The sequence below is a fragment of the Oryctolagus cuniculus genome, chromosome X (assembly GCF_964237555.1).
Source record: "Oryctolagus cuniculus chromosome X, mOryCun1.1, whole genome shotgun sequence".
Taxonomy (NCBI): domain Eukaryota; kingdom Metazoa; phylum Chordata; class Mammalia; order Lagomorpha; family Leporidae; genus Oryctolagus; species Oryctolagus cuniculus.
In genome coordinates, this window is record NC_091453.1 from 81658324 (window position 1) to 81686080 (window position 27757).

The 27757-nt window shown below is 41.2% G+C and overlaps 1 protein-coding gene across 1 annotated transcript in view; it reads left to right on the forward strand.

The window, feature by feature from the left end:
- TRPC5 (transient receptor potential cation channel subfamily C member 5) overlaps positions 1–27757 on the forward strand; it is a 324899-nt gene that overhangs the window by 295398 nt on the left and 1744 nt on the right. The window contains 3 exon segments of the mRNA NM_001082779.1: positions 22648–22851; positions 23086–23127; positions 25950–26039. Of these exon segments, the coding sequence (NP_001076248.1) occupies positions 22648–22851; positions 23086–23127; positions 25950–26039 (336 nt within the window).

A 27757-nucleotide genomic window follows, 5' to 3' on the forward strand; every position in this document is an offset into this window, starting at 1 on the left:
GGCACAGCAGGTTAACGCCCTGGCCTGAAGCGCTGGCATCCCATATGGGCGACCGTTCGAGATCTGGCTGCTCCACTTCCAATCCAGCTCTCTGCTATGGCCTGGGACAACAGTAGAAGATGGCCCAAGTCCTTGGGCCCCTGCACCCATGTGGGAGACCCAGAGGAAGCTCCTGGCTCCTGGCTTCAGATCAGCACAGTTCTGGCCACTGCAGCCAATTGGGGAGTGAACCATCAGATGGAAGACCTCTCTCTCTCTCTCTCTCTCTCTCTCTGCCTCTCCTCTCTGTGTAACTCTGACTTTCAAATAAATAAATCTTTAAAAAAGAAAGAGAGAGAAAGAAATCTCAAAGGGTTCACAAACATCCTCCCACTGTCATACAGAAATTCCTCACTTTAGGATTTTGCCTATTATAATGCAAATATGCTTTGAGCTGTTAGTACGTCATCGCTGACTCAGTGCAAATGAATATTCCAATCTCTTATTGATATCATGTTTTCTTATGGGGGCCAAGCATGTGAGCGATACCATGAAGGAAATGCACCTGAGAAAGACAGGAGAAGGGACAGTATCGAGATAAAGAGATTGGAGACATTGAAGGAAAATGTTAGCATCATAACAATTAGGTAAAGGATCGAGTTTGTGCAAGAGTCCCCAAGCCAAAGGTGCCCTCAGCCTCTACATAAAATAACCTTTGCCAATGGATATTCTGAAGATAAAATTGACTACATTTCTATTTCAAAATATTTCAGAGCTGAGATTCAGATAAAAATGTTCCTTGTAGATCTGGCCTTCCTAAGGATTAGTTTCTGAATGTTCTCTTAATAAGTTCCAAACAACATTTGTGTACCAGTCAAATGCCTATGGCTCAAAGATCATCGTTGCAGAGTGTGGTTTCTCTTGGGTTCTGTCTTATTTCCATAATCTTTGTTCAAGGCACCAGGAATCAGTTGATTAAAAAGCAAATTGATACAAATATTCTTTAATTTCTGGGCATCTCAAGGTTTAAAAACTAAGTGTAAGTTCTGAGTTATTAATAAGGCCTCTCTCTCTTCCCTGGGTCACTGGAGCCCTGTGCTGTGGCTTGGCTCAGTGTGAGAGACAGAATGGGCCAGGAGGTATTCATTACCTACAATACAGAAGTCAAAATACCTAGAGGCACATCAATCCACTGTATCAACCTGCCTTATTCTCCAGATCTGACAGCAAAATTACATTATCTCAGCTGTCAAGGTAAATCTTCTGTTGTTTAAAATAGAAAATAGAGAAGACTTAAGAGAAAAAATGGGGGGAGAAGTAATTGTATTTCTCTCTTTCTTTCCCCCCTTTCTTTCCTTACAGGTTTTTGCTTTTTCTTCTGTTCTTATTCCCAGTTTCCCCTAGGTACTTGAACTTACAGAATGCCTGGGTGTATAAAATTGTGAGCTAAACACAAAGACTTGATGAGAAATGTATTTATCTCAAAGCCCCTTCTAGTTAACATAGCATATCAGGAATCTCTGAGGGAAAAAAAAAGACGATATTGTTGGTCTCCTCACTTGTTAGGAAAGTAACACCAGTTACTAAAGTCGGTTTGGACTAATGGAATTAGAACCCTCTCAGCTGACTCCAGCAAAGTTCCCATTTGCCTAGTCCTAAAAATTCCTGGAGGTACACAGTTTTTCTTACTCAATGGATCCTCTAGGAGGTTGTGCCACCGGGTTTTTCTTTTTTAAGATTTTTTTTATTTATTCATTTGAAAGGCAGAGTGACATAGAAGGAGAGGCAGAGAGAACTTCCATCCACTGATTCACTTCCCAAATGGCTACAACGGCCCGGCCGGAGCTGAGCCTATCCAAAGCCAGGAGCCAGGAGCTTCCTCTGGATTTCCCACATAGGTGGCAGCGGCCAGGCACTTGGGCCATCCTCTGCTGCTTTCCCAGGCCATTAGCAGGGAACTGGATCAGAAGAGGAGCAGCCGGTGCTCAAAACGCCACCCATATGGTATGCTGGTGTCACAGAGAGCAGCTTTACCTGCTACATCACAACACCGGCCCAGATTTTTCTCTTTAATATGTTATTTCATACATTTTACACAGGCAAACTAATTGAGTTAGATATTTTATGCTGAGCTCTCTCAATCCTGAGCTTTCTGGGATGTAGTAAGCTCTCAATTAATTATTGAATAAATGAACAAGTTAATTAATTTTTTCTGCATGTAACTTCTTTTTTTATTTTTTTTTAACTTTTATTTAATGAATATAAATTTCCAAAGTACGGCTTATGGATTACAATGGCTTCCTCCCCATAACGTCCCTCCCACCCGCATCTTCTAAGGAGACTTTGTTAGGAAAATGGCGCAGTTTTAGCCAGGTGGCTGCATGGCCCAACCTCTGTGGTCAGGCTCCACCCCCATCCTAATGGGATTCACTGCTCCTGCTTCCCTGCCCTCAGGCAAAGTTTTAAAAGGGCCTGTTCCTGCACACGTGCTCTCTTGGCTCTTCCCTCCTGATCTCTTATCTCTTGGTTCTTCTCTCTTGGCTTCTCTCCTGCTCTCTTGGCTCCTCTCTCTTGGCATGTCTCTCTGCTCTATCGTCTCTCCTCACTATCTCCTCTCCTCTGTCTCTCTCTCTCTTATACTCTCTTTCTCCCTTCGCTGCCCCTTCACTCTGGTCTGTTGGGTGTTCCCCAATAAACCCTTTCCCTTACTCCGGTGTTCGGTGTGTTTTGTGACGGCTAACATTAATATATAACATACTTAAAGTGAGAAGACAGAGCAATTGACAAGGCTGACCAAACCTAGGCTTGTTGTCCTCTTATTCAAGGGATTACAGGTTTTTTTTTTTTTCTGTGAAGAGCCAGATAGTGGATATATGAGAACTTCAGAATGCTAAGCTGTCTGTTTCAGCTATCCAATTCTGTTGTTGTAACATAAAAGAGAATACATAAATGAATGAACATGGCTTTTGTGCCCATAAAACTTTATTCAGGGACACTGAAATTTGAGTATAGTGTTCAAGTGTCGATTTTCAACCATTTAGAAATGTAAAAAAATCATTCTTAGCTCATGGATTATATAGAACCAAGTAGTAGTCCAGAGTTGATCTGCTGGCTGTGGTTTGCCAGTTCCTACTCTAGTTGTTTCAAAATATGCTCTCTTCAACTTTTGTATACTGAAGCTCTGTGAAGACAGGGACTCTTTTAGGATTTCTTCCTATCCCCTGGTGCCTGATACAATGTAGGACACATAGTATATACTCAATGAATGCTTTTTCACTGACTGATTGGATGAAGCTTGGGGAAATCTCAGATCTACAGTTTGCCAACCATATTATAAAATCACATAATGTGGTTTTATATCCATTACAATATCTCAGAGTTTGCAGATCGATATATTTCTGTCAGCAGATAAAGAGGAGTATCTAACTGAAAGAAAATCTGCCTAGATGATGGATTTCATAATTACAGTTAACACAATGCTTTATACTTTCCAAAGCATATTTTCATATATTGCATTATTTCATCAAGAGCTGTTTGAAAGTAGACACTATTATCTGCATGTTACAGATGAGGAAACAGGCTTTTAAAAGACTGAGAATTGCCTGAGGTTACAGGATAGTTTTGTAAGTTTGTTCATTCATTCTTTCCATAAGAATTTGCAAATCTTCTAGGTATAGGGAATTCGATCACAGTAAACTCAGGGTTAGTGACTCCTCAAGCATGTTTACAACCTGTCTAGAAGATGTAAATATGGCCTAGGAGATTAGAAAATTCGAATTATGGTTGAGTCCATGAGATTAGTGACAGTCCCAGCTGGGGACAGACCTATAGTTTTTCCATGTCCCAGGTTGATAATGCACACCTCTCGCTTTTGTTATAGTTCAGAAACGGAATCGCTGATTGACTGAGTGCCAGCTATGAGTATTTCTGAAGACTACAAGTCGAGCTCAGTAAATTACCACTCTCATCATCTATGACTGCTTCTGTCCTCCCAAATGGAAACCTCTCCCCACTCCCAACTGAAAAATGCAGACAGGTAGAAGGACCTGTGCCTTCCTTGACTCAAGGAGTCAATTTACATTTCTGGATGCCCCCAGACAAGGTAATAAGCAGTTCAGTGGGCTTTGACACTACTGCATCTGCTGGCTAGTGTTTCTCAAATTGTGCAGTATATGATCTGCACAGCTGAAGGCAGGATCTCAGCAAAGATCACTTCTCAACCAGCAAAAGTTGCCTTTTCTGTAAGAAATACAAGCAGGAGAGAAACCTAGATGACACTTTCTTTTGAGTGGAGTGAGGAATCTGTTCATCAAAACTTCATAGCCCAGGAGATCAGTGTTGTGGCACAGTGGGTTAAGCCACTGTTTCCAACCCTGGCAGTTATCAAAGTGCCAGTTTGAGGCCGGGCTGCTCCACTTCCAACCTGGCTCCCTGCTAATGTGCCTAGGAAGGCAGTGGAAGGTAGCCTAAGTACTTGAATCCCTGCAACCCATGTAGGAGTCCCAGATGGAGATCCTGGCTACTGGTTTTGTCCTGGCCTATCCCTGGCTGTTGTAGTCATTTGGAGAACTAAACCAGAAGATGGAAGATTCTCCCCACCTCCACCACTCCCTTTCTCTCTCTCTCTGCATCCTTCAAATAAATAAATAAATATTTTTTAAAAAAATGTCACAGTCTTGATAAGGCTTATTTCTACATCTTTTGCAGGTACTATCTTGAATACCTGTACACTTCCCAAAATGATAATAGATCTTAGTGGTTAAGTATTTGAATTCTACAGTCAGCCTAATCCAGATTTAAATTGTGCTCCACCAATTCCTATGTGTCCTTATTATTAAAACTAAACGATTTTTTCTCCTTTTTATTTTTGTGATAACAATTTTTAACTTACAGTCAAAGGGTTGATGTTCCATTAAATAAAGAGGTCAACAAATAAAAAATAAAAAGACCATATTTCAGCAGGAATTTAGGCAAGGACTATAAACAATAATCAAATGGAAAGATGTTCAACTTCACTCATATACAGTAAATTTTAAAACAGTCACAGATTACTAAAACTGTAGTAGTATATAATTCTTAATGATTTGGTTGACAAGGATTTAACACAAATGGGATATATCAAACTCAGAAGCTTCTGCACATCAAAGGAAATAATAGAGTGAAGAGACATTTGATACAGTAGGAGACATTTGCAAGCTAAAAGTAAATAATTTTAATGGATTCATCTCTCTGCTTGCTCTTAAGCTCTATCACTAGAGGGAAAGCCCATCAAGGTGAGGGACTTTGTCTTGGTCACTATTATAATCCTAGAGCCTGGTCCCAATGCCTGGAACAAAGGAAGCATACAATTAATTTTATAGAAGGAATTAATTGAAGATCCAAGACAGATATGTTGGTGAAAGGAGCATCAGTAAAGCTACCTACAACTTTTCAGCATGTTTTATTTAATCCTCATCATCACTTGAAGAGGCACTTTCTACTATTATTTCCATTTTATGTGTAGGAAAATAGGCTTACTGCCAAATATATCTGGACCAGCAGGTAGAATCCCTGAAGTCCTGTTTCTGAAATAGTTGTCAGCAACCACATGCAGCAAAATTATCCAAAGAAGCTTGTCAAGCAATGGGATTCTTGGGACTCCCACCCCCAGAGTATCTGTTTTTGTAGATCTGCAGCGGAATATGCATTTTAGCAAGCATCCAAAGTGAATCTAATAACTACTAAAGTTGGAGAACTATGTCAACAAAGCCCAATTAGTTAATTCAGCTTCTGTACTTTTCCTGCCTTTTCATTTGGTTGCATCTTCCTGGAATGTTCTTTCCCTTCATTCCTGCCTGGAAGTGCCTGGACAATTTCTCCTAGTTCAAATACAACCTGTTTTTTTTTTTTTTTTTTTTTTTTTTGACAGGCAGAGTGGATAGTGAGAGATAGAGAGACAGAGAGAAAGGTCTTCCTTTTGCCATTGGTTCAGGCCACCACGGCTGGCGCGCTGCGGCCGGCGCACCGCGCTGATCCGAAGCCAGGAGCCAGGTGCTTATCCTGGTCTCCCATGGGGTGCAGGGCCCAAGCACCTGGGCCATCCTCCACTGCCTTCCCGGGCCACAGCAGAGAGCTGGCCTGGAAGAGGGGCAACCGGGACAGAATCCGGCGCCCCGACCGGGACTAGAACCTGGTGTGCCGGCGCCGCAAGGTGGAGGATTAGCCTAGTGAGCCGCGGCGCCGGCCAAATACAACCTGTTTTATGCCTTCCCTGCTTTCAGTTCCCCATCTGCAAACGACTAGGGTATGCCTTGAAGCAGTGAGACAGGATGTTTGTTGGTGTCAGTAGTGGAATATGAAGGGAATTGGGAGCCTGAGGTTGGGGAAGCTGGAATGCAGCTGGAGCATGATTTCTGAGATTTGCCCTGAGTTTGTGCACTGGAGTCAGGGTTGTTACAAGAGCTGGATGCTGGACAACCTATAGAAAGTACACACCAAGTTCTCCAATGATCAAAACAATTCCAACCACCTATCAACTATACCTGGAGAAAGGCTTTAGAAGCTGGACCATGTCTGAGGATGGGGCTTGGAGGGAAACAGACATAATGATCATTCACAAGATCACTGCACCTGTTCAGTAGGCAGAAAAACTTGTTTGTAATACCCACTGTGGTGGTTCTTGCAGTTTGGAAAGGGTTAAATGGACAATTAGGAGTCATCAATACGAAGGTGTAATGAAGCATTGGTGGGCAATGAGCAGCCAGTGGGTTAGAGCCCTGAAGTTTCACAGTTGAGTTTGTGCATATAGATTGAGACTGTTAAGAGGGCTCAACGCCAGGTACACCAATATCAAAGTAATGCCCAGCAGGCCCCAGAATGACTAGAACAGTAAATTCTAGCCACCTAGAAACTTCAGGGAGGTGGGGAGGACTGCTGCCTATTTTGTGGCAGGAAACTGACACCTGACTAGATCACCACAAGTGTTTCATAAGAGGGGAGGGCATCAAAGAGGATGGAAACAGTCACTGAGGGGACTTTTTTCTGCTTCAAGGCCTCCAAGTGATCGAGGGAGGCTCAAATGACTTCCATATTTTAAAAATTCCTGTATATTTTAAAAACGAATTGAAACAAAGTGGAGTTAAAATTATAATGTCTTGAAAATGCTCACGTCTTTTCAAAATTGCATTTTTAGCTATGAGGCAAAACTATAATACCATGTATAACTTCTGGAAAGCTCCAGAAATCAGCGTTTTTAATAAATGTCCCATATGATTCTGATATACACCAATATTTAAGAAGCATGCCCTGGATTCTAACATGAGGAGGAAGCAGTCCAAATGAGGTAACCTTCCCTTGAGATGTCATGGAAAATTAATTCCTTCATCTCTTGTGGTGTGTAAGCCACAGTGATTTATGTTGCTTCCCCATCAAAGAGAAACAGAGCTGGTCTTATGCTCAAATGAAATAAGCAATTACTAGTTAATTTGAAGAATGCCAACATGTCCCCATGCCTAAAATAGCCTTCCAACCAGCCTGCCATGGGGACCAAGATTCCTAGGAGCAGCCTTCTCCTTCAGGGTTATTATTAGCTCTGCTCTTGCTGTGTTTGTTCCTGCCACTCTTCTTTTACATCATGTTATAAATTTTTCCAATTTGCTAAGCAAGATGGTTGCTGGCAGGAGATCTGAGAGAGTACATAGGACTTTGTCAAAAGCTGGGTAAGAAACTGGCCTTGCAGAATGATTGCAAGGAAAATAACCTTGAGCTTGAATGTGTTAAGAAATGTGAAATTGTACAGACATGTACATATGACCTAGGTATGGCCATGTGCTCAGAATCTGAGCAAGTCAACAACATTTGTGGGTGTGCTCTGCAATTAGGGTATATTATGCAGGCACTTTGAAAGGAGCTAAAACAAATAAAAAGCCCTCTCCTGCTTTATACAAGCTGACAATCTGAAAGGCAATGCAGGCATACACATGAGTTAGAACACATCTGTAAGGCTATGTGCCATTAAGTGCACAATATGGCAGCACAAAAGTCCTAAAGCTTTTGGAAATTTGGGAAGAAGAAGAACCATTGTCTATGGTTGCATAGGTTATCTCTTACACAAAAACACCCAGTCAGGGCTGATCTAGGAAAATATCTGAAAGTTATAGTTGGGTAGAGAGGGTTGGGCTGAGAGTAGGAGTGGGAATCACCACCAACACTAAAGAAATGGAGGAGCTAATGTTTGATTTACCTACCACAAAATGTGAAAGGCTAGTGCCATGAAGATGAATGAAAACCAATTGGCCACTATGTAGTTAGGAAAATTTTAGATAAATAAGATTACAGAAGCTACATCCACAATCTTGCAATTGAATTTAGGTCATGGATTGGAAATAAAACATTTCTCTGTTGTGGGCACTTGGGGAGTGAACTAGTAGATGGAGGATCTCTCTCTCTCACCCTCCCTTGCTCTCTCCCTCTCCCTCTCTGTCACTCTGCCTTTCAAATAAGTAAATCAGTACATCTAAAAAAAGATTTCTGTATATCAAATGATTCTGTTGTCCATAATCCTAACACACAGAATGCAATCAATAAATATTTGCTGAATGAATAAATAAATACTTACCTTACTCATCAGTTAGTAGCTTACTCTGTTTAACCAGTTCCTATTATTTGCTGATCTTTAGGATTTGTGTCTTGCCTCTGTACTCTAATTGTGTCCCATGGGGTATTCTCACCATCATCACCACCACCACCACCACCACCTCTACCATTGGACAGTCATTTCTCTATACCCAGTACCTAGAAGAATGTCTAGCACATAGTCATTGCTCAACACAGCTGTCAAAGAGTTAATGGGGAGCAGGCATTTAGCCTAGAGTTTAAGACACCTACATCCAATATTATAGACCTGGGTTCAATTCCCTGCTCCAGTTTCTTGCTAATGAAAACCCTGGGAGGCAGTCGTGATGGCTTAAGTAATTCCATTCCTGCCACACATATGGGAGACCTGAATAGCATAACCACCTCCTGGCTTCTGGCCCTGGCCCCGCCCCAGCTATTGTGAGCATTTAGAGAGTGAACCAGTGGATGGGGCCTCACTGTCTCTCTCTGTGTCCCTCCCTATGCCTTTCAAATAAGTAAAGAACAAATGCATAAGTGAATAATGAATTGAGACATCATAAATGAATGGAAAAAGAATTTTGAGGGAATTGTTTACAATAACTTCATGGCTGAATTACTACATAGTAATTCCCAACTTGACATCACTGGAGCACCAAGGGAATGGGATTGAGGTCCTTGAACTATTTTGTAAATGCTCAGCTAAAATCATATCCTTACCTGAGGGGAGTAGACACAGAAAGCCTCCCAACCCCTAAACCAGTGGCCCATGCTTTATAACTTGGCCCACTACATGTTTTCATTTTTTTCTCAAAATCAAATACTCTCCATCCCCTTAAAAAACTATTTTTTGAAAAGGACATAACTGGGGAGGGCCTTGTGGCGTAGAGGTAAAGCCAACGCCTGTGGTGCTGGCAGCCCATGTGGGCCCAGTTCGAGTCCCGGCTGTTCCACTTCCAATCCAGCTCTCTGCTATGGCCCAGGAAAGCAGAAGAAGATGGCCCAAGTCCTTGGACCCCTGCACCCGCATGGGAAACCTAGAGGAAGTTCCTGGCTCCTGGCTTCAGATCAGCAGAGCTCCGGCCGTTTGGGACGATTGGGGAGTGAACCATCAGTTAGAAGACCTCTCTCTCTGCCTCTCTGTTGCTGTGGATTCGTTCTGAGAGGAAGAGCATGGTGGGGGCAAGAGGCACGGAGTCACCACATAGACCCCGGGAATCGGGTGAAAGCAGGCCTGCGGCAAGCAGCCTGCAAACTCCTTTATTTCAGTTGCTACAGCAGCTTATATAGCCAAGGCAGCCAATCCGGTCAAGGGGTGGTCTATGCCCTAACCAATCACACCCTGTTGCCAGGCAGTTTCCGAAGCCATCCAATCACAGCCTGTTGCCAGGCAGGCTCCGTTGTCATGTGGTTTCCGAAACCATCCAATCACAGCCTGTTGCCAGGCAGTTTCTGTTGCCACCGGCCATCTCGGCATGGCCTTCTCATTCCACCACACCTCTCCTTCTCTCTCTGTGTAACTCTGACTTTCAAATAAGTAAATAAATAAATAAATCTTTTAAAAAAAGAAAAAGACATAACTTCTTATTGTCCAAAACATATGAAAACAAAAATTTAAACTCATTCAGGAACTTTTAAAAACCAGAGCATTTCCAGATACTAGGACATTGGGCCAAGTTTATGAGAAAAGCAGCTGAATAGCCACAGGAGTTGCAACATCATTCTCCTTTGTGAACATATCGAGAAATGAGTTCTGACAATGTGACATAGTTCATTTTAAGAAATACTTTGTGAATATCATCTTCATTTTGAGAGTTGTGGTAGAGAAACATAAGTGTATTTCCTTACACTGACAATTCAGCTGCGTGGATATTCCCTCCCATTTTTACAGTTGAGAAAACCATGACTCAGAGATTTGAATTTACCAACCTGAGATCACACAGTTAATAAGTAGCAGAGCAGTATTCCAAACCCTGGGTTATTTAATTCCAAACTCCCTGCTCTTCTCGCAATAGCATGCTGTTTCATACTGTTTCATGCTGTTCTTCCCTCCTATCCTCCTCTGCACCTTAAATTGCCCATAGCAACCCCATTTCCCATAATTGTTTGTGTGTGTGTGTGCATGCATGTGTGCAGTGTGAATATTGAAATGGTCTTATTTCAAGGTCTAATCAAGGACATGGAAACATTTGTCTAGAATATCCTCTAATGTAATTGGAAATACAAAATCCATCTCCTTATATATTCTTGGGTTGATGTCTAAATTTTTCATCATAAATTTTTTAAAGATTTATCTATGTATTTTAAAGGTAGAGTTATGAGAGAGAGAGAGAGAGAATCTTCTATCAGCTGGTTCACTCCCCAAATGACTGCAATGGCCGAAACTGAGCAATCTGAAGCCAGGAGTCAGGGGCTTCTTCCAGGTCTTTCACCAGAGTACAGGGGCCCAAGGACTTGGGCTATCTTCTGCTGCTTTCCGAGGCTTATTATCAGGGAGTTGGATCAGAAGTGGAGCAGCCAGGACTTGAACTGGCAACCATATGGGATGGTGGGAGCTGCAGGCGGCAGCCTTACCCACTATGACACACCACTGGCCACCATCATAAATTTTAGAATGTGCAAAGGATGCAATTTCTGGAATATGATAGATATTGACATTTAAAATAAAACTATCCAATTACTCATTTAAATGCATCAATGGAATCTGAATATCACAGCAATTTGTTTCTTATAACCATATGTTTAAAAATGAATGGTTCAGCTCTTCTTTAAGTACAAAATGCTTAGATCATTTTTTCTTTTTGAACTCTTATTTTCATCCCATATTTCCATATCATTTTATCCTAATGTTAATTGTTATATTTAACAATAATAATTATATTTTAATATCTGTCATATTCCTTCATAACAAAACTACAAGTTGAATTTTAATTTTTATTACATGTAGTCATAAGGCAATACATGTTAAAATCACTCTTCTGATTCTACTTATGATGCAATTATTTGTAGTACAAAACTGCTCCAAAGAACACAAATATACATTTTTAAAAATTATTTTAGGGGCTGGCACTGGGGATAGTGGGTTAAACCACAGCTTGAATGCTTGAGTTCTGGCTACTCTCCTTCCAATCCAGCTTCCTGCTAATGTGCCTGGGAAGGCAACGGAAGATGGCCCAATTGTTTGGGCCCTTACCACCTGTGTGGGAGACCTGGATGGAGTCCCAGGCTCCTGGCTTCCACCTTGCCCCACATCTATCTGTTACAGGCATTAGGGGAGTGAACTTGCGAAAGGAATACCTCCTACTATTCCTCCCTCCCTCTCTCTGTTGGTAAATCTTTTAAATTTCCAGTGTGTACATCAGTAGGAACCTGGGAATCAAGAGCAGAGCCAGTACTTAAACCCAGGCACTCTGTTATGGGATGTGGGCATCTCATACACCTTAATCCCTATGTCAAATGCTCACCTCATATATGAATATTGAGTAATATTTGAGAACAGGATTCAGCATCAATTATATTTTTATTTTCCGTTTTATAAAAATATCTGTTTTATATCTTTTATATAAAACTATCATCTTTTATATCTTTAAGTATATGTCAATGGATAAAGTATTATTTATACCATTGTCACTCTAGTTTTGGAACTCATATTTACATGTAAAAAGTCATAAAATATAGGCCAGTGCTGTGCTGTAGTAGATTAAGCCTCTGCCTGTGGCTCCGGCATTCCATATGGATGCCAGTTCATGACCCAGCTGCTCCTCTTCCAGTCTAGCTATGCTAATGCAGCTGGGAAAGCAATGGAAGATTGCTTAGGTGCTTGAGCCCCTGTACCCACATGGGAGACCTGAAGGAAGCTCCTGGTTGCTGGCTCCTGGCTTTGGCCAGGCCCAGTATTAACCATTGAGACCATATGGGGAGTGCACCATGATGGAAAACCTCTTTCTTTGTCTCTCACTCTCTCTGTAACTCTGCCTCTCAAATAAATAAATCTTTTAAAAAGTGACAAAATAATGAGTTTTCCTAATATATTTTAAGAGTTGATCAACTGACAACTTAATTAGCTTCTTTTTTTTTTTTTTTTACAGGCAGAGTGGACAGTGAGAGAGAGAGAGACAGAGAGAAAGGTCTTCCTTTTGCCATTGGTTCACCCTCCAATGGCCGCCGTGGCTGGCGCACTGCAGCCGGCACACCGCGCTGATCCGATGGCAGGAGCCAGGTACTTATCCTGGTCTCCCATGGGGTGCAGGGCCCAAATACTTGGGCCATCCTCCACTGCACTCCCTGGCCACAGCAGAGAGCTGGCCTGGAAGAGGAGCAACTGGGACAGAATCCGGCACCCCGACCGGGACTAGAACCTGGTGTGCCGGCGCCGCAAGGCGGAGGATTAGCCTAGTGAGCCGCAGCGCCCGCCCTAATTAGCTTCTTCTTAAGTTTTATGGAATGCAAAGAATTAGATCATGGTCATTCAGTTTCTCAGTCTCTGGGAAATGCTACCGTGGCAGGTAGCCTCTGTTGACCTCTATTTCCTGGTATTTGAGCCCTTGTAGAATCTTCTCCCCCTAACTTCTCACAAATAAGGTATGGCAAAAGTCTAGAGGTCTATTGTACAGCATGGTTACTATAGTACAGTTGAAATGTACTATATTGTACACTTGACATTTCTAAGAGACTAGATCTTAACAGTTTTCACCATACATTCAAAAAGTGGTAACTGTATGAGATGATGGCTATGTCAATAAGGTTGATTTTATCATTTCACCATGTATGCATATATATCAAAATATCGTATTGTATGCCAGAAAAAAATGTCCAATTCTTATTTGTCAATTATAAAAATTGGGAGAAAAAGAAAGAATGCAGTAAAGTTAATGTTACTTCCAATTTGAGGTTTCAAAAAGGTTTTCTCTTTCTTTCTCCGAGTGAAACCTGTTACCATGTTATGAGATGCCCTATGAAAACGCTCACATACCAAGGAACTGAGGAAGACCTCTGGCCTCTGGCCATTAGGGATTAAGACCCTCAATACAATATCTGAGAACAAACTGAGTCCTGACATCATCCATGAAAATGAGCTTGGAAAAATACTCTCTCAGTTGAGACTTCAGATGAGATCCTAGGTCTGTTCTACTCTTTGGCTATAGCCTTGTAAGAGATTTTGAACCAGAGATGCACAATTATGCCATGCTCATATTCTTGTTCACAGAAACTGTGGGGTAATAAATGTTTGGTGCTTGAAGGGTTTTTATAAAATATTTATTTGAAAGAGAGAGAGGGAGAAAGAGAGGAGACAGAAACAGAGACACACAGAGAGAAATCTTCCATTTACTGTCACTTCCTAAATACCCACAATAACCAGGACTTTACCAGGCCAAACCCAGGAACCCAGAACTCAATTTGGGTCTCACATGTGGGTGATAGGCACCTAACTGCTTGAACCATCACCGGCTGCCTTCCAGGGTGTACATTAGCAGGGAGCTGGACTCAAACTCAGGAGCTCGATATGGATGAAGGCATCCCAAGCAGCATCTTAACCACAGCACCAAGGTATTTGATTGTTTTTGTGGCTATTGTGAATGGGATTGATGTTAGAAGTTCTTTCTCAGCTGTGGCATTGCCTGTGTATACAAAGGCTGTTGATTTTTGGGCATTGATTTTATATCCTGCTACTTTGCCAAACTCATCTATGAGTTCCAATAGTCTCTGAGTAGAGTTCTTTGGGTCCTCTAAATAAAGAATCATATCATCTGCAAAGAGGGATAGTTTGATTTCTTCTTTCCTAATTTGTATCCCTTTAATTTCTTTTTCTTGCCTAATAGCTCTGGCTAAAACTCCCAGAACTATATTGAATAGCAATGGTGAGAGTGGGCATCCCTATCTGGTACCAGATCTCAATGGAAATGCTTCAAACTTTTCCCCATTCAATAGGATGCTGGCCATGGGTTTTTCATAAATTGCTTTGATTGTACTGAGGAATGTTCCTTCTATATCCAATTTCCTTAGAGTTTTCATCATGAAAGGGTGTTGAATTTTATCAAATGCTTTCTCTGCATCTATTGAGATAATCATATGGTTTTTCTTCTGCAGTCTGTTAATGTGGTGCATCACATTGATTGATGTGCGCACATTGAACCATCCCTGCATACCAGGGATAAAGCCAACTTGGTCTGGGTGGATGATCTTTCTAATGTGTTGCTGCATTATATTGGGCATAATTTTATTGAGGATTTTTGCATCTATGTTCATCAGGGATATTGGTCTGTAATTTCCTTTCAATGCTGCATCTTTTTCTGGTTAGGAATTAAGGTGATGCTGGCTTCATAGAAAGAATTTGGGAGGATTCCCTCTTTTTTGATTTTTCTGAATAGTGTGAGAAGAATTGGAGTTACTTCTTCTTTAGATGTCTGGTAGAATTCAGCAGTGAATCCATCCGGTCCTGGGCTTTTCTTTGTTGGGAGGGACTTTATTACTGATTGAATTTCTGTCTCAGTTATGGGTCTGTTTAGGTTTTCTATGTCTTCCTGGTTCAATTTAGGTCGGTTGCATGTGTCCAGGAATCTATCCATTTCTGATAGATTTCCCTGTTTGCTGGCATACAAGTCCTTGTAGTAATTTCTGATGATTCTTTTTATTTCTGTGGTGTCTGTTGTTACGTTTCCTTTTTCATCTCTGATTTTAATAAGTTGGGTCTTTTCTTTTTTTAGTTAGTTGGGCCAATGGTGTGTCAATTTTTTTTTTTTTTATAAAAAACCAGCTCTTCATTTGGCTGATATTTTGTAATTTTTTTTTTGGATTCAATCCTGTTGATTTCTTCTCTGATTTTAATTATTTCTCTTCACCTACTAGTTTTGGGTCTGGTTTGCTGCAGATTTTCTAGATCCTTGAGATGCATAGAAAGCTCATTTGTTTGGTGCCTTTCCAATTTCTTGATGTAGGCACCTATTGCTATAAGCTTTTCTCTTAACACTGCTTTTGATGTATCCCATAAGTTTTGATATGTTGTGCTGTTATCCTCCTTTACTTCCAGAAAGTTTTTGATTTCTCCTATGACACACTGTTCATTCAGGAGCATGTTGTTCAATCTCCATGCGTTTGCATATGCTCTAGGGATTCCTAAGTTGCTAATTTCCAACTTCATTCCACTATGGTCTGAGGAGCTGCATCGTATGATTCTAATTATTTTGAATTTGCTGAGACTTGCTTTATGGCCAAGTATGTGGTCAATCCTAGATAGGTTCCATGTACTGCTGAGAAGGATGTAAATTCTTTAAGTGTAGGATGAAAAGTTCTGTAGATATCTGTTAGATCCATTTGGGCTATAGTGTCATTTAAATCTACTGATTCCTTGTTGATCTTCTGTCCAGGTAATCTATTTCTGAGAGTGGAGTATTGAAGTCCTCCAGTACTATTGTATTGGAGTCTAAGTCTCCCTTTAATTCCCTTAACATATCTTTTAAATAAACCAGTGCCCTGTAATTAGGTGCATATACATTGATAATCATTATATCTTCCTGTAGAATTTATCCCTTAATCATTATATAGTGCCCCTCTTTGTCTCTCAACAGTTTTTGTGTTGAAGTTTATTTTGTCTTATATTAAGATGGCTACGCCTGCTCTTTTTTAATTTCTGTTGCCATGGAATATCTTTTTCCAACCTTTCACTTTCAGTCTGCATGCATCTTTTTTGGTAAGATTTTTTTTTTGTAAGCAGCAAATAGATGGGTTTTGTTCCTTAACCCATTCAGCCAATCTGTGTCTTTTAACTGGAGAATTGAGGCCATTAATGTTCAATGTGACTACTGATAAGTAGTAACTTTGCCCTGCCATTTTCCCAAAGATATTTTCTAATATATGCTTTGAACTTCCTGTGATCTTTTGCTGTGAGGTTTCCTTCCTTTACCTTATTTCATATTGATGACCGTGTTTCTGTGTTTCTGTGTGTAACACATCTTTAAGCATCTTTTGCAGGTCTGGACGAGTGGTGACAAATTCTTTCAATTTCGTTTTGCTATGAAAGGTCTTTATTTCACCTTCATTCACAAATGAGAGCTTTGCAGGATATAATATTCTGGGCTGGCAGTTTTTCTCTCTTAGTACCTGGGCTGTGTCTCACCATTCCCTCCAACCTGTAGGGTTTCTGATGAGAAGTCTGCTGTGAGTCTAATTGGAGATCCTCTGAGAGTAATCTGACATTTCTCTCTTGCACATTTTAGAATCTTTATGTTTCACTGTGGTGAGTTTGATTACAACGTGTCGTGGTGAGGATCTCTTTTGGTCATGTTTACTAGGGGTTCTATGAGCTTCCTGTACTAGGATGTCTCTGTCCTTCTCCAATCCTGGGAAGTTCTCTGCTAGTATCTCACTAAAAATGCCTTCTAATCCTTTCTCTCTCTTCTGCATTCAGGAACTCCTAGAACCCGAATGTTGGGATTTTAAATAGCATCCTGTAGATTCCCGACAATATTTTTTAGATTTCTAATTTCCTCTTCTTTTCTTTGGTTTGACTGTATACTTTCCTGTGCTCTAAATCCGATATTCTCTCTTCTGCCTCACTGACTCTGTTTTTAAGGCTCTCTAATGTGTTTGTCATTTGATCTACTGAGTTCTTCATTTCATTTTGATTTCTCTTCACTATCACACTTTCCTGTTCTATTAGTTTCTGCATTTCATTTTGATTCCTCCTTAAGATTTCATTTTCACGAGAGATTTTCTATCCTGTCCAGTAAGGATTTCTGTAGTTCAAGAATTTGTTTTTAAAAACTTCTAAATATTCTTATCATAAATTTTTTGAAATCTGTATCTTGCATTTCTTCTATCTCATCATCTTCATAATCTTGGCTTGGGGTGTCTTGTTCATTTGGGGGCGTCATAATGTCTTCCTTGTTCTTGTTTCCTCTGTTTCTGCGTTTGTTGCTTGGCATTGTGGAGATATTCTTTGGATTCTTCTTCCCTCGCTGTGGTGTTTTTTTCTTGCTATACTATGAGTCTAGATTAAGTGGACTGCTTTTGATGGAGCTTTAGAGGCTTAAGTTGGGTGTGGCCACAGAGCTCTGTTTGGTTCTTCAGGGTTAAGGGTGTTGCAAAGGTGACTCACCCAGGTTGCTTGCTCGCTCGCTCGCTCTCTCTCTCTCGATTCAGAAGGGAAGTAATTCCGCACAGCTGAGTGGAATTGAAGGTAGTCAGCTTCCGATATCTAGCTCCTTTGGGTACAACATTGGTCTACTCTTTCCCAAGGACCACACAGGGAATCTGTGCTGCCCTCAGTTTGGGCTGAAATTCCCCTGCAGTCTCCCACGGGGTTGCCAAGTTTACCGAATTGTAGCATCTCTGAAGAGTACTCATGTGAACTCCGTGAGTTCTCTCACCCACAGTCTCTTTTTTCACAGTCCCAGTTCATTAGCTTCACACATTCACTAGGTCCTAACCTCCTGTTATTTCAGCCCCTGCCCCCAGAGTCAGGTTTTTCTGCTTGGCTGAGAGTGGGTGCAGACCTGAGGTTGCCCTGCTTATGACATATGTCCAAAATGGTGCCTGATCTTTGTCTTGCTCGCCTTTGAGAGGTGAGCAGAGAGAGAGACTCGTGTCTGTACCGGTCCCTTTTTTTTCTTTTTTTTCTCTCTCCTCTAGTTAGCCTGGTGAACTTTCCCCCATGGGGCTTCAAGCCTCGTTCCCTCTAGGCTCCTCCTTCTGCTTTCCCGCCAGTGTCTTGGGCTACTGAGGTTTCGACTCACCTCATGTTCCAGCGCTGGTGCATAGATTCCGTGGCTGCTGTCCCGAGCCGTGGGCTCCCACGCCTTCCACGCAGGTCCACCATGAATCACTAGTTCCGTAAGAGTTTCCTCTGCTGTTTCTTCCCCAACTCTTCCTTGAACCTGCAGTATCTCCACTTTTATTAAACTGTCTCTTCTTGGACTATCAGTGTGCTTCCCTTCCTATTCTGCCATCTTGCTTGGAGATCTAAATCAGATTTATTTCTTATCTCAAAAAGGATGACTTCATTTTCCAACTCAATAAATATGTCAGTACTTATCTCTGTGATGACCATCTCACTTGTAAATCTTAACACAAGGATGGAAAGATAGATCAATAAAGCATGCAGGCATGCTTTGTTTTTGTCACAAGGATGAAATAATGTGATATAGAATTCAGTATTTCATCTAGCACTATCATTTTTTGCTTTGCTCTCACAGAATTCCCCTTTTGGAATGATGCATACTTTGACAATGGAGAAGACAGGTCATTAAAAGAAAAATGTCATTGTTCTTGCATTCCCATTATAAATTATCCTACCATAGTCAAAACATCCAGTTTTTTATGATTTATATATTTAAGAGAGAGAGAGAGGAGAGAGAGAGAGAGATCTTCCATCCACTTGTTCACTCCCCAAATCCCCTCCATAGCCTGGGCTTCACCAGAATGATGAAAGAAAAAACTTATTGAAAAACAGTCACCAAAATATTTCTTCAGTTAAACTCATAATAAGGTCAGCTATATGTTTATTAACTCACTAAATGAAATCTAGCATTGGGTCTAAGAAGCTAATTTCAATATAGGAGCTAGCTTTCAATTTTGAACTTACTGCTTTTAGTCCCCCTGAACAAGAGAGAGGTATCTCCAATCAATCCATTAACAACTGGTTAGTATCTTTTGTTCATGAACAGGCAATGGGAATCTCAGAAGGCAACAGAATCCTCTACTTTGGAGGTTATTTATCATTTTGCTGAGTGCAGATTCCTCTGAGAATATAATAAACACTGAACACCGAGAAAAATGTATTACAGTCAACATTTTACACACAATTTTAATAGATCCATTGATTCCATTAACTTCATAGAATCAGACTTAAAAATCGTCACTCTTGCACTCAATCTACAAATTATTTAATATGGTAGCTAAGCATTGCTTCCTTGGAGAGCAAAATGAAAGCCTTTGTGGGACATCTGAAAGGCTAAAGGGGCAAATTCTAGGATTCGGTGACAGAGTGGATATTCACCCAGAAACCACTCTGAGCCCACATTGTAAGACCTAGATAGCCCTTTCAAAATCTCATGAAATGATAAAGAAAGAGATTTCCATTTTTGTCCTTACACTGTAAGCTTTTGATAGAAGGGTCTATATTGTTTCTCTTTCTCAGAACTCCTTTTTTTTCCCAGAGTATCTGTAACAATTGTTCCAGAAAAAAAAACAGTGATCTATGCAGACAGATTCTATTTCCTTTGGAAATTAGACAACCAAAATATAACTGAATTAGGTTGTATTCCTTTTTTAAAAATTATTTATTTGTAAATCAGAGTTACAGAGAGGCAGAGGCAGGGAGAGAGAGAGAGAGAGAGAGAGAGAGAGAGAGGTCTTCCATCCTCTGGTTCACTCCCTACATGGCCGCAATGGCCGGAGCTATGCTGATTCAAAGTCAGGAGCCAGGAGCTTCTTTCTGGTCTTCCATGTGGGTGCAGGGGCCCAAGGACTTGGGCCATCTTCTGCTTTCCCAGCCCACAGCAGAGAGCTGGATCAGAAGTGCAGCAGCCTGGACTTGAACTGGCACCCATGTGGGATGACAGCACTACAGGCAGTGGTTTTACCAGCTATGCCAAAGCACCAGCCCCAAGAAATCTTCGACCAAATTTAGTAGCCAATAACAATATTGTTTCAGCCTCCAAAAGATGATCCCTGTTCTTTCACACATATCTGTACTAGTTTTCAATTGCTGTTCTGACAAACAACCACAAACTTATTGGTATGAAATAATGCAAACCTATCAGGGGCCGGCACCATGGCTCACTTGGCTAATCCTCTGCCTATGGCACTGGCACCCTGGGTTCTAGTCCCAGTTGGGGTGCCGGTTTTGTCCCCATTGCTCCTCTTCCAGTCCAGCTCTCTGCTGTAGCCCGGGAAGGCAGTGGAGGATGGCCCAAGTGCTTTGGCCCTGTACCCGCATGGGAGACCAGGAGGAAGCACCTGGCTCCTGGCTTCAGATTGGCGCAGTGCGCTGGCTATAGTAGCCATTTAGGGGGTGAACCAGGAGAGAGAAGACCTTTCTCTCTGTATCTCTCTCTCACTGTCTAACTCTGCCTGTCAAAAAAAAAGTTGATGGGTAGGGGCCGGCACTGTAGCATAGTGGGTAAATTTATCACCTGTGATACTGGCATCCCATATGGGAACCAGTTCATGTCCTAGTTGCTCCACTTCTGATCCACTTCCCTGCTAATGGCTTGGGAAAAGCAACAGCAGATGTTCCAAGTATATGGGACCCTGCCACACACATGGGCGACCCAGATAAAGCTCCTGGCTCCTGGCTTTGGCCTAACCCATCACTTGCTGTGTGGCCATCTGGAGAGTGACCCAGCAGATGGGAGTTCCAACTCTGTGTGTCTCCCCCCGCCCAACTCTGACTTTCAAAAAAATTAAATCTTTATTTAAAAAGCTGATGGGTATAAATCATAAGTTATGTGGCCTCTAAACAAAGCTTGCACTGTCTTATGAAAATGTTGGGGGCTCAAGGACGTTATTTCTTTAAGATTTATTTTTTAAATATAAAGGCTCAGTTAGAAAGAGAGAAAGAGCGATCTTCCATCCAAATGTTCATTCTCCCAGTGGCTGCAATTTCAGGGTCTGGACCAGGCCAAAGCTAGGAGGCTGGAACTCCATTTGGCAGGCGCTTAAGCACTCAGGATATCTTATGCCGCTTTCCCATGTGCATTAGCAGTAAACTAGATCAGGATGGAGCAGCCAGGGCTAGAATCAGTGTTTATATGGTATCCCAATGTCACAGGCAGCAGCTTAACCAACCACACCACAATGGCAGCCCCCCTATTTTTTAATAATTGAAAGTGAGTTGGCAATATTATAACATTTTACTCCAAATACTTCAGAATATAAGAAATTCAACACTGGAGCTGGTTTTATGGTGCAGCAGGTTAAGCCACGACTTCCAATGTTAGCATCCTACATCAGAGTGCTGTTTCAAGTCCTGGTTGCTCCATCCCGATCGAGATTCCTGCTAATGCACCTGGGAAAGCAGCAGCAGATAGCTCAAGTACTTGAAGTCCCCTGCCACCCATACAGGAGACCAGAATAGAGTTCCAGGCTCCTAGCTTTGGCCTAGCGCAGACCTAACTGTTGTGGACTGTGGACATTTGGGGAGTGAGCCAGTGGATGGAAGATTCTCTCTCTCTCTCTCTCTCTCTACTTCTCTCTCTCTCTCTACCTCTCCTCTGCCTCTCTGTAACTCTGCCTTTCAAATAAATAAATCCTTAAAAAAAAGAGCATGACTCTGGCATGGACTTAGCTGAGGACCTCATGGCAGATAGCATCATGAAAGGGGAATGTACATGAGAGGGAGAGACACATGGCCAGAAAGGAAGCCAGAGTGGGGGTTGGCTTGCAAGAACTACATTAATTTCTTCTGATAACAGTGCCCTCGGTTACCTAAGAACTTCCCATTAGGCCTCACCTCGTAAAGGTCTCAGCACCTTAACACCACAACCTGAGGATCACGCTTCCAACACATAAACCCTTGGGGAATAAACCACATCTAAACCATAGCGCCACTCCAGTTCCACTCCTTAAAAATACTACTATGATCAGTTTAGTATGTACCTGTCTAGAACCTGCAAGCATGTGATACAAAGGGTTTACAGTTATAGAAGTGGGTTCATGTATACAGCATATGCTCTGCTTTACATTGCTTTTTTTTTCACCTAAAGGTCTTAGATGCATATAGACATATCTAGACACATATATGTACTTATAAAATATCTATAGAGCTTCTTTGCTTTTAATTATTATATTGTATGCTATTTTTAGATACGATATTATCTATTTAACTAGTCTCCCACTATTGGATGTTTAGGTTGTGTTAGTTGTTTTTCTATTACTAGCTGTGCTAGAGTGAACAGTCTATGCATATATCTTTTTGCAAGTATATTGATAAGGTATATACCTTATTAAAAGTGGGATTACAGGATCATCAGTTATGTGTAACTTGAGGATATAGCTACTGACAGAGTGTCCTCTACAGAAGCAAAAAGAAAGGTTAGAATGAGGCATTCCAAATCTTTAAACTTCTGTCTTCCATAGGATCATGCTGATATTGAGTGGAAATTTGCAAGGACAAAGCTCTGGATGAGTTACTTTGATGAAGGTGGTACCTTGCCACCTCCTTTCAACATCATCCCCAGCCCCAAGTCATTTCTATACCTTGGCAACTGGTTCAACAACACTTTCTGCCCCAAAAGAGACCCTGATGGTAGACGGAGAAGGCACAACTTGAGAAGTTTCACAGTAAGCCTTTTTCAAATTGTTTCCCTTTAGACAAATTTGTTTCTTCCCTTCCTTCCTTTATGACATTCCGTATCTTAAATGTCAAAATCACTCCAGTCTACACATGCTTTGGGGGTTTGTCAAGAAGGAGCTCCTGTGTTATTCTCTAATCTTAATGTTTAGAAATATATCCGGATGGGTGGGTAGGGCGGGGCTGATTGCTTATGTAACCTGTCTTCCCATTTTCAATTCCAGGAACGCCATGCTGACAGTCTGATACAAAATCAGCATTATCAGGTAAAGCTTCCTAACTGGAACTAAAGACAATGGTTTTTGGCCAGTTTGGTGAAGTAGAAACAAATTCCATGCTGGCTTTCTGGATATGTTCCATTTGACTGGAGTAGGAGGCTTGGAGAGACTGTTATTTCATCAAAGGCTGAAGTATCACTTTACAGTGGATTCACCTGGTTTATCATCCTGTTCATTGTCTTTGAACAATGTCTCAGTGTATTCAACAGCATCCATGACTTAGAAAGTTTTTTTAAAATTTTGAGAGGTAGAGGAACAGAAAGAGACACTGGGAGAGATTGCATCCATTGGTTCACACCCCAAATGCCTGCAAAGCCAGGGCTGGGCCAAAGTCAGGAGCCAGGAACACAAGTTGGGTCTCCCACTTGAGTGGCAGGAACCCACAACTGCCTCCCAAGGTCTGCACTGGAAGAAATTGTAATCAGGAACCAGAGCCAGGAATCAAACCCAGGTACTCCAATATCAGATGTGGGTGTCTTAACTATAAGGCCAAAACCCTACTCCAAACCTATATTTTTGAGATTAAGTAAAATAGAATGTTATTGGTCACTCAGTTAACAAATACTTTAATACCTACTGTTTATCAGACGTTAAGCTGGGTACAACAGAAATCACTGTGAACAAGACCCAGTCTTTCTGTTATTCTTTTATTATTTAGCAGGAATAAGAAGATATTTAACAAATCATTATAGCTATTAAAATTAGGTGATACAAGGGTAAAATCTACTATGAAGAAAAAGTGCAGCCGGCGCCACAGCTCACTAGGCTAATCCTCCGCCTGCGGCGCCGGCACCCCAGGTTCTAGTCCCGGTCGGGGTGCCGGATTCTGTCCCGGTTGCCCCTCTTCCAGGCCAGCTCTCTGCTATGGCCCGGGAAGGCAATGGAGGATGGCCCAAGTGCTTGGGCCCTGCACCCGCATGGGAGACCAGGAGAAGCACCTGGCTCCTGGCTTCAGATCAGCGCAGCGCGCTGGCTGTAGCGACCATTTAGAGGGTGAACCAATGGAAAAGGAAGGCCTTTCTCTCTGTCTCTGTCAAAAAAAAAAGTGCATAGAGTAATGATACTATACAATGCATCAGGAATACATAACAAAAGGAAAGTAACATCAATGAATTAAAAGCTTATCTGAATGTTAGGAACACAACTCTTCTTAAATTACAACATGACTTTAATTACAGAATTAAATAAGCATTTCAGCATGCTAAAAATGTAATAAACCAAGGGAACATTTGGGTACTCTCCCCACCAGACAGAAAACAACCAAGCACCCAAATACCAGAAACATCTTTTGAGAATGATCCTTGCAAATCCCAAGTAAGAGACAATCATCTCTCACCTTTCTGATTAAAAGAAGCCCAAAGTAGAAAAAAGCAGGCTTGAAGTAAATTCATCCTTATTCTACAGGTCACTTCTCCTAACTCTCTCTTAGGACATAATTAAGAGAAACAGAAAATACAGTATTTGGTAAGAACTCTTCTCTTACTATTCCTGCCTCTAACCACTATTATTTTCATAATGAGTCTTAAGAAAAATTCACTGTCTTCATTTCCTGCTTCAAAGTCCTTATAAAAATTGTTTCAAGGACATCTCAGTTACTTTTTTTAAAAGATTTATTTGTGTATTTATTTGAAAGGCAGACACACACACACACACACAGAGAGAGAGAGAGAGAGAGAGAGAGGATCTTCAATCCTCTGGTTCATTCCCCAAATGCCCCCAACATCCAGATCTGGGCCAGGCCAAGCTGGGAGCCAGGAGCTCTATCCTAGTCTCCCACATGAGTGGCAGGGTGACAAGTACTTGAACCATCTTCCACTGCTCTCCCAGGTGCATTAGCAGGGAACTAGGTCAGAAGCAGAGCATCTGGGACTTGAACTGGTGCTCTGACATGGGATGCCAGTTTTGTACACACTGGCTTAACCAACTGCACCACAACATCTGCCTCTCAGTGACTTCTTTAAGATCAGAGTAACAGATATAATATATACAGCATTAGCTATTGTTACTATAGGCCTTGAAATCAGATTGAAATGAAAGTGGATTCCAGTTTTTGCATTTACTAATAGTGTGACTTTGGACACACCTGTTAACCTCACTGAGTCTCAGAATCCTCATCTGTTAAAGGGGAATTATGATAAAACTTCTTACAGGGTCTTGGAAATTGAGTGATGAGTGTGTGTGTGCGTGTGTGTGGTGTGGGGCATTGCCCAGCACAGTGCCTAACCTAGTGCAGTAAGTGACAGCTATCAACATCATCATCATCACTAATACAAATCATAGAGACCATATGTGTGTTATTGCCCTGAGGTCAAATCAAGAGACAATTCCTGTAAAGAAGTATAGGTTGATTCTGAAAAAAAAAAAATACCCTGAGTATATTATTAGTGCATATTGAAATTAGCACTTAGAGACTCTGAACTTTATAAAAGGAGGAAAAACTCATTTTCCTAGGAGTGTTACAGTTTAATCCAGCCTGAAAGGAACAGATAATATGATCATTCAAGCATTATTTCATTGTTATTATTCTATAAGTGTGAATGCATATTTCCTTTATACTTAGGTAGAAATTTTGCACTTAGTGTGAATTGGCTTTTACTGGCTCACTCTACTCCCACATTCAGAGACATAATAATTTGTTTAGTCAATGGACTTAATCCATTTTGGGGGCAGAAAAAGGCTGGATCCTGTAAGGATTTTGTTGCAAAGATGATCTAAGCATGTTTTATTTCCTGTGTTCATTGCTCATTTCACTAAGAGCCTAAGAAGGAAACTGAATGCTTCTTCCTGTTTTTTTTTTTTTTTAATTCCAGGAAGTTATCAGGAATTTAGTTAAAAGATATGTGGCTGCAATGATAAGAAATTCCAAAACAAATGAAGGACTAACAGAAGAAAATTTCAAGGTAATTTAATCACTAAGTGGTCTCTCATTTTTTATTTCTTAAGCATCATTTAATCTTCAAAGTGTTTGGGGTTACTTGTGATAAAATTTCACCTGCCGATAACACAGCTATACCCGCATACAATCAGTTCTAATACTTATTTTCTTTTTTGAAACTGCTTGTCACCCAGTAGATGGAGAAATTTTACCAATGTTTATCAAATCACAATCAGTTTTATGAATCAAATAAGTGTGCTCCATGCAGTCTTTTAATATTCTGGGTGTTTTTCAGGGGTAGGGAACATCCAGCCCACAGGCCAATAAGGCCCACAAAACCATTTGGCGTGGCCCTGCCGGGGCAACTGCAGACAGGACTCAAAATTCAATACATGTATAGCAGGCTAATTTTTAAGTTGATCATTTTGTATGGCCCACGAATGATGTTATAAATACCCACATGGCCCCTGGCAGAAAAAAGTTTCCCCACCCCTGCAAATGATGTGGCAAGGATGTATGGTGAGGGGCAAGACAGAAAAGGTAAGCTTTTTGGAGATTTAAAGTACTTATTTACCTAAAAGATGTAAGACCAAAAAAAAAAAATCTGTTCTTAGATTTAAGGTCTTAAGAAACACTACCAATAAACAATACAATTCTGTTACTCTTGGCATATGCCTAAAACAGTGGGTCTCACTTGGGGGCAATTTTGATTCCCAGGCCATGTAGGAATGTCAGGAGACATCTTTGGTCACTACATTAGTATCTAATGAATAAAGGCAAGGTTGCTACTAAACCTCTGCTAATGAAGAGGATAGCTTCCTATATCAAAGAATTATCCAGCCCAACATCTCAATAGTGCAGAGGTTGAGATACCCTTTCCTAGAACACATTTCTTTTCTAAGGTATATAGGAAGGCCATTATCGTAATCCACAGACATAATTCACCTATGGAGAGCCTGAACTCGGCACCTATGGAGTGCCAAGAACTCTGCTAAGTGCTAGCATACAGTAGTAAGTAAGATCTAAACAGTCTCTAGTATCGTGGAGTGACAAGCAGTAATGCAGAGTGATAAATGATTGAGTATTCTGACAGGGTAAATATAGGCACTATGAAAACAGAGAGAAGGAACACAACTTGGACTTGGAGGGCCAGAACAGTCTTTCCAGCAGAACCGGTGCTTAAGCTGAGGTTCAGAGGAGCCAGATGAAGAAAGAGTTGGTGAGAAGGGTGTTCCAGACAGAGAGGACAGCACAAGGGAGAATATGCCTGTATGGGTGGACAGTAGACAGCCCGAGAAATAGGGGAAGGAGAGAGATGAAACTAGAAAGAATCAATAGGTACTAGACCTTAAAAAAACTTTAATCCATGGCATGGTGCTTAACTTTGTCCTAAATTACTAGTTTTAAGCAAGGGAATGACATGATCAGATTAAGCTTTAAAAAAAGGCTTTCAAAGGAACAACCTAGTATCTAAGTAGCCAGTAAGATAGAGGACAGTTCATAGAGACTTAAAGGAACAGTTCTGTCCCCAGAGAGCAGTCTCATCTCTGACATTCCACTGCTCTAGTTTCATTCCTTAGAGTCCTGAAAGCTTTTTCTTCTTCAGTAGTCCTTTTATATGCAGATACTTGTGAAAGCCAGCGCCCTAATCTAATACTTTCATTGTCAGTTAACACTTTAGCAGGAATTAGTCTGTTGATGTGCCCTGCTGAGGTGGTTCTGAAATCAACTTTACCCACTGCA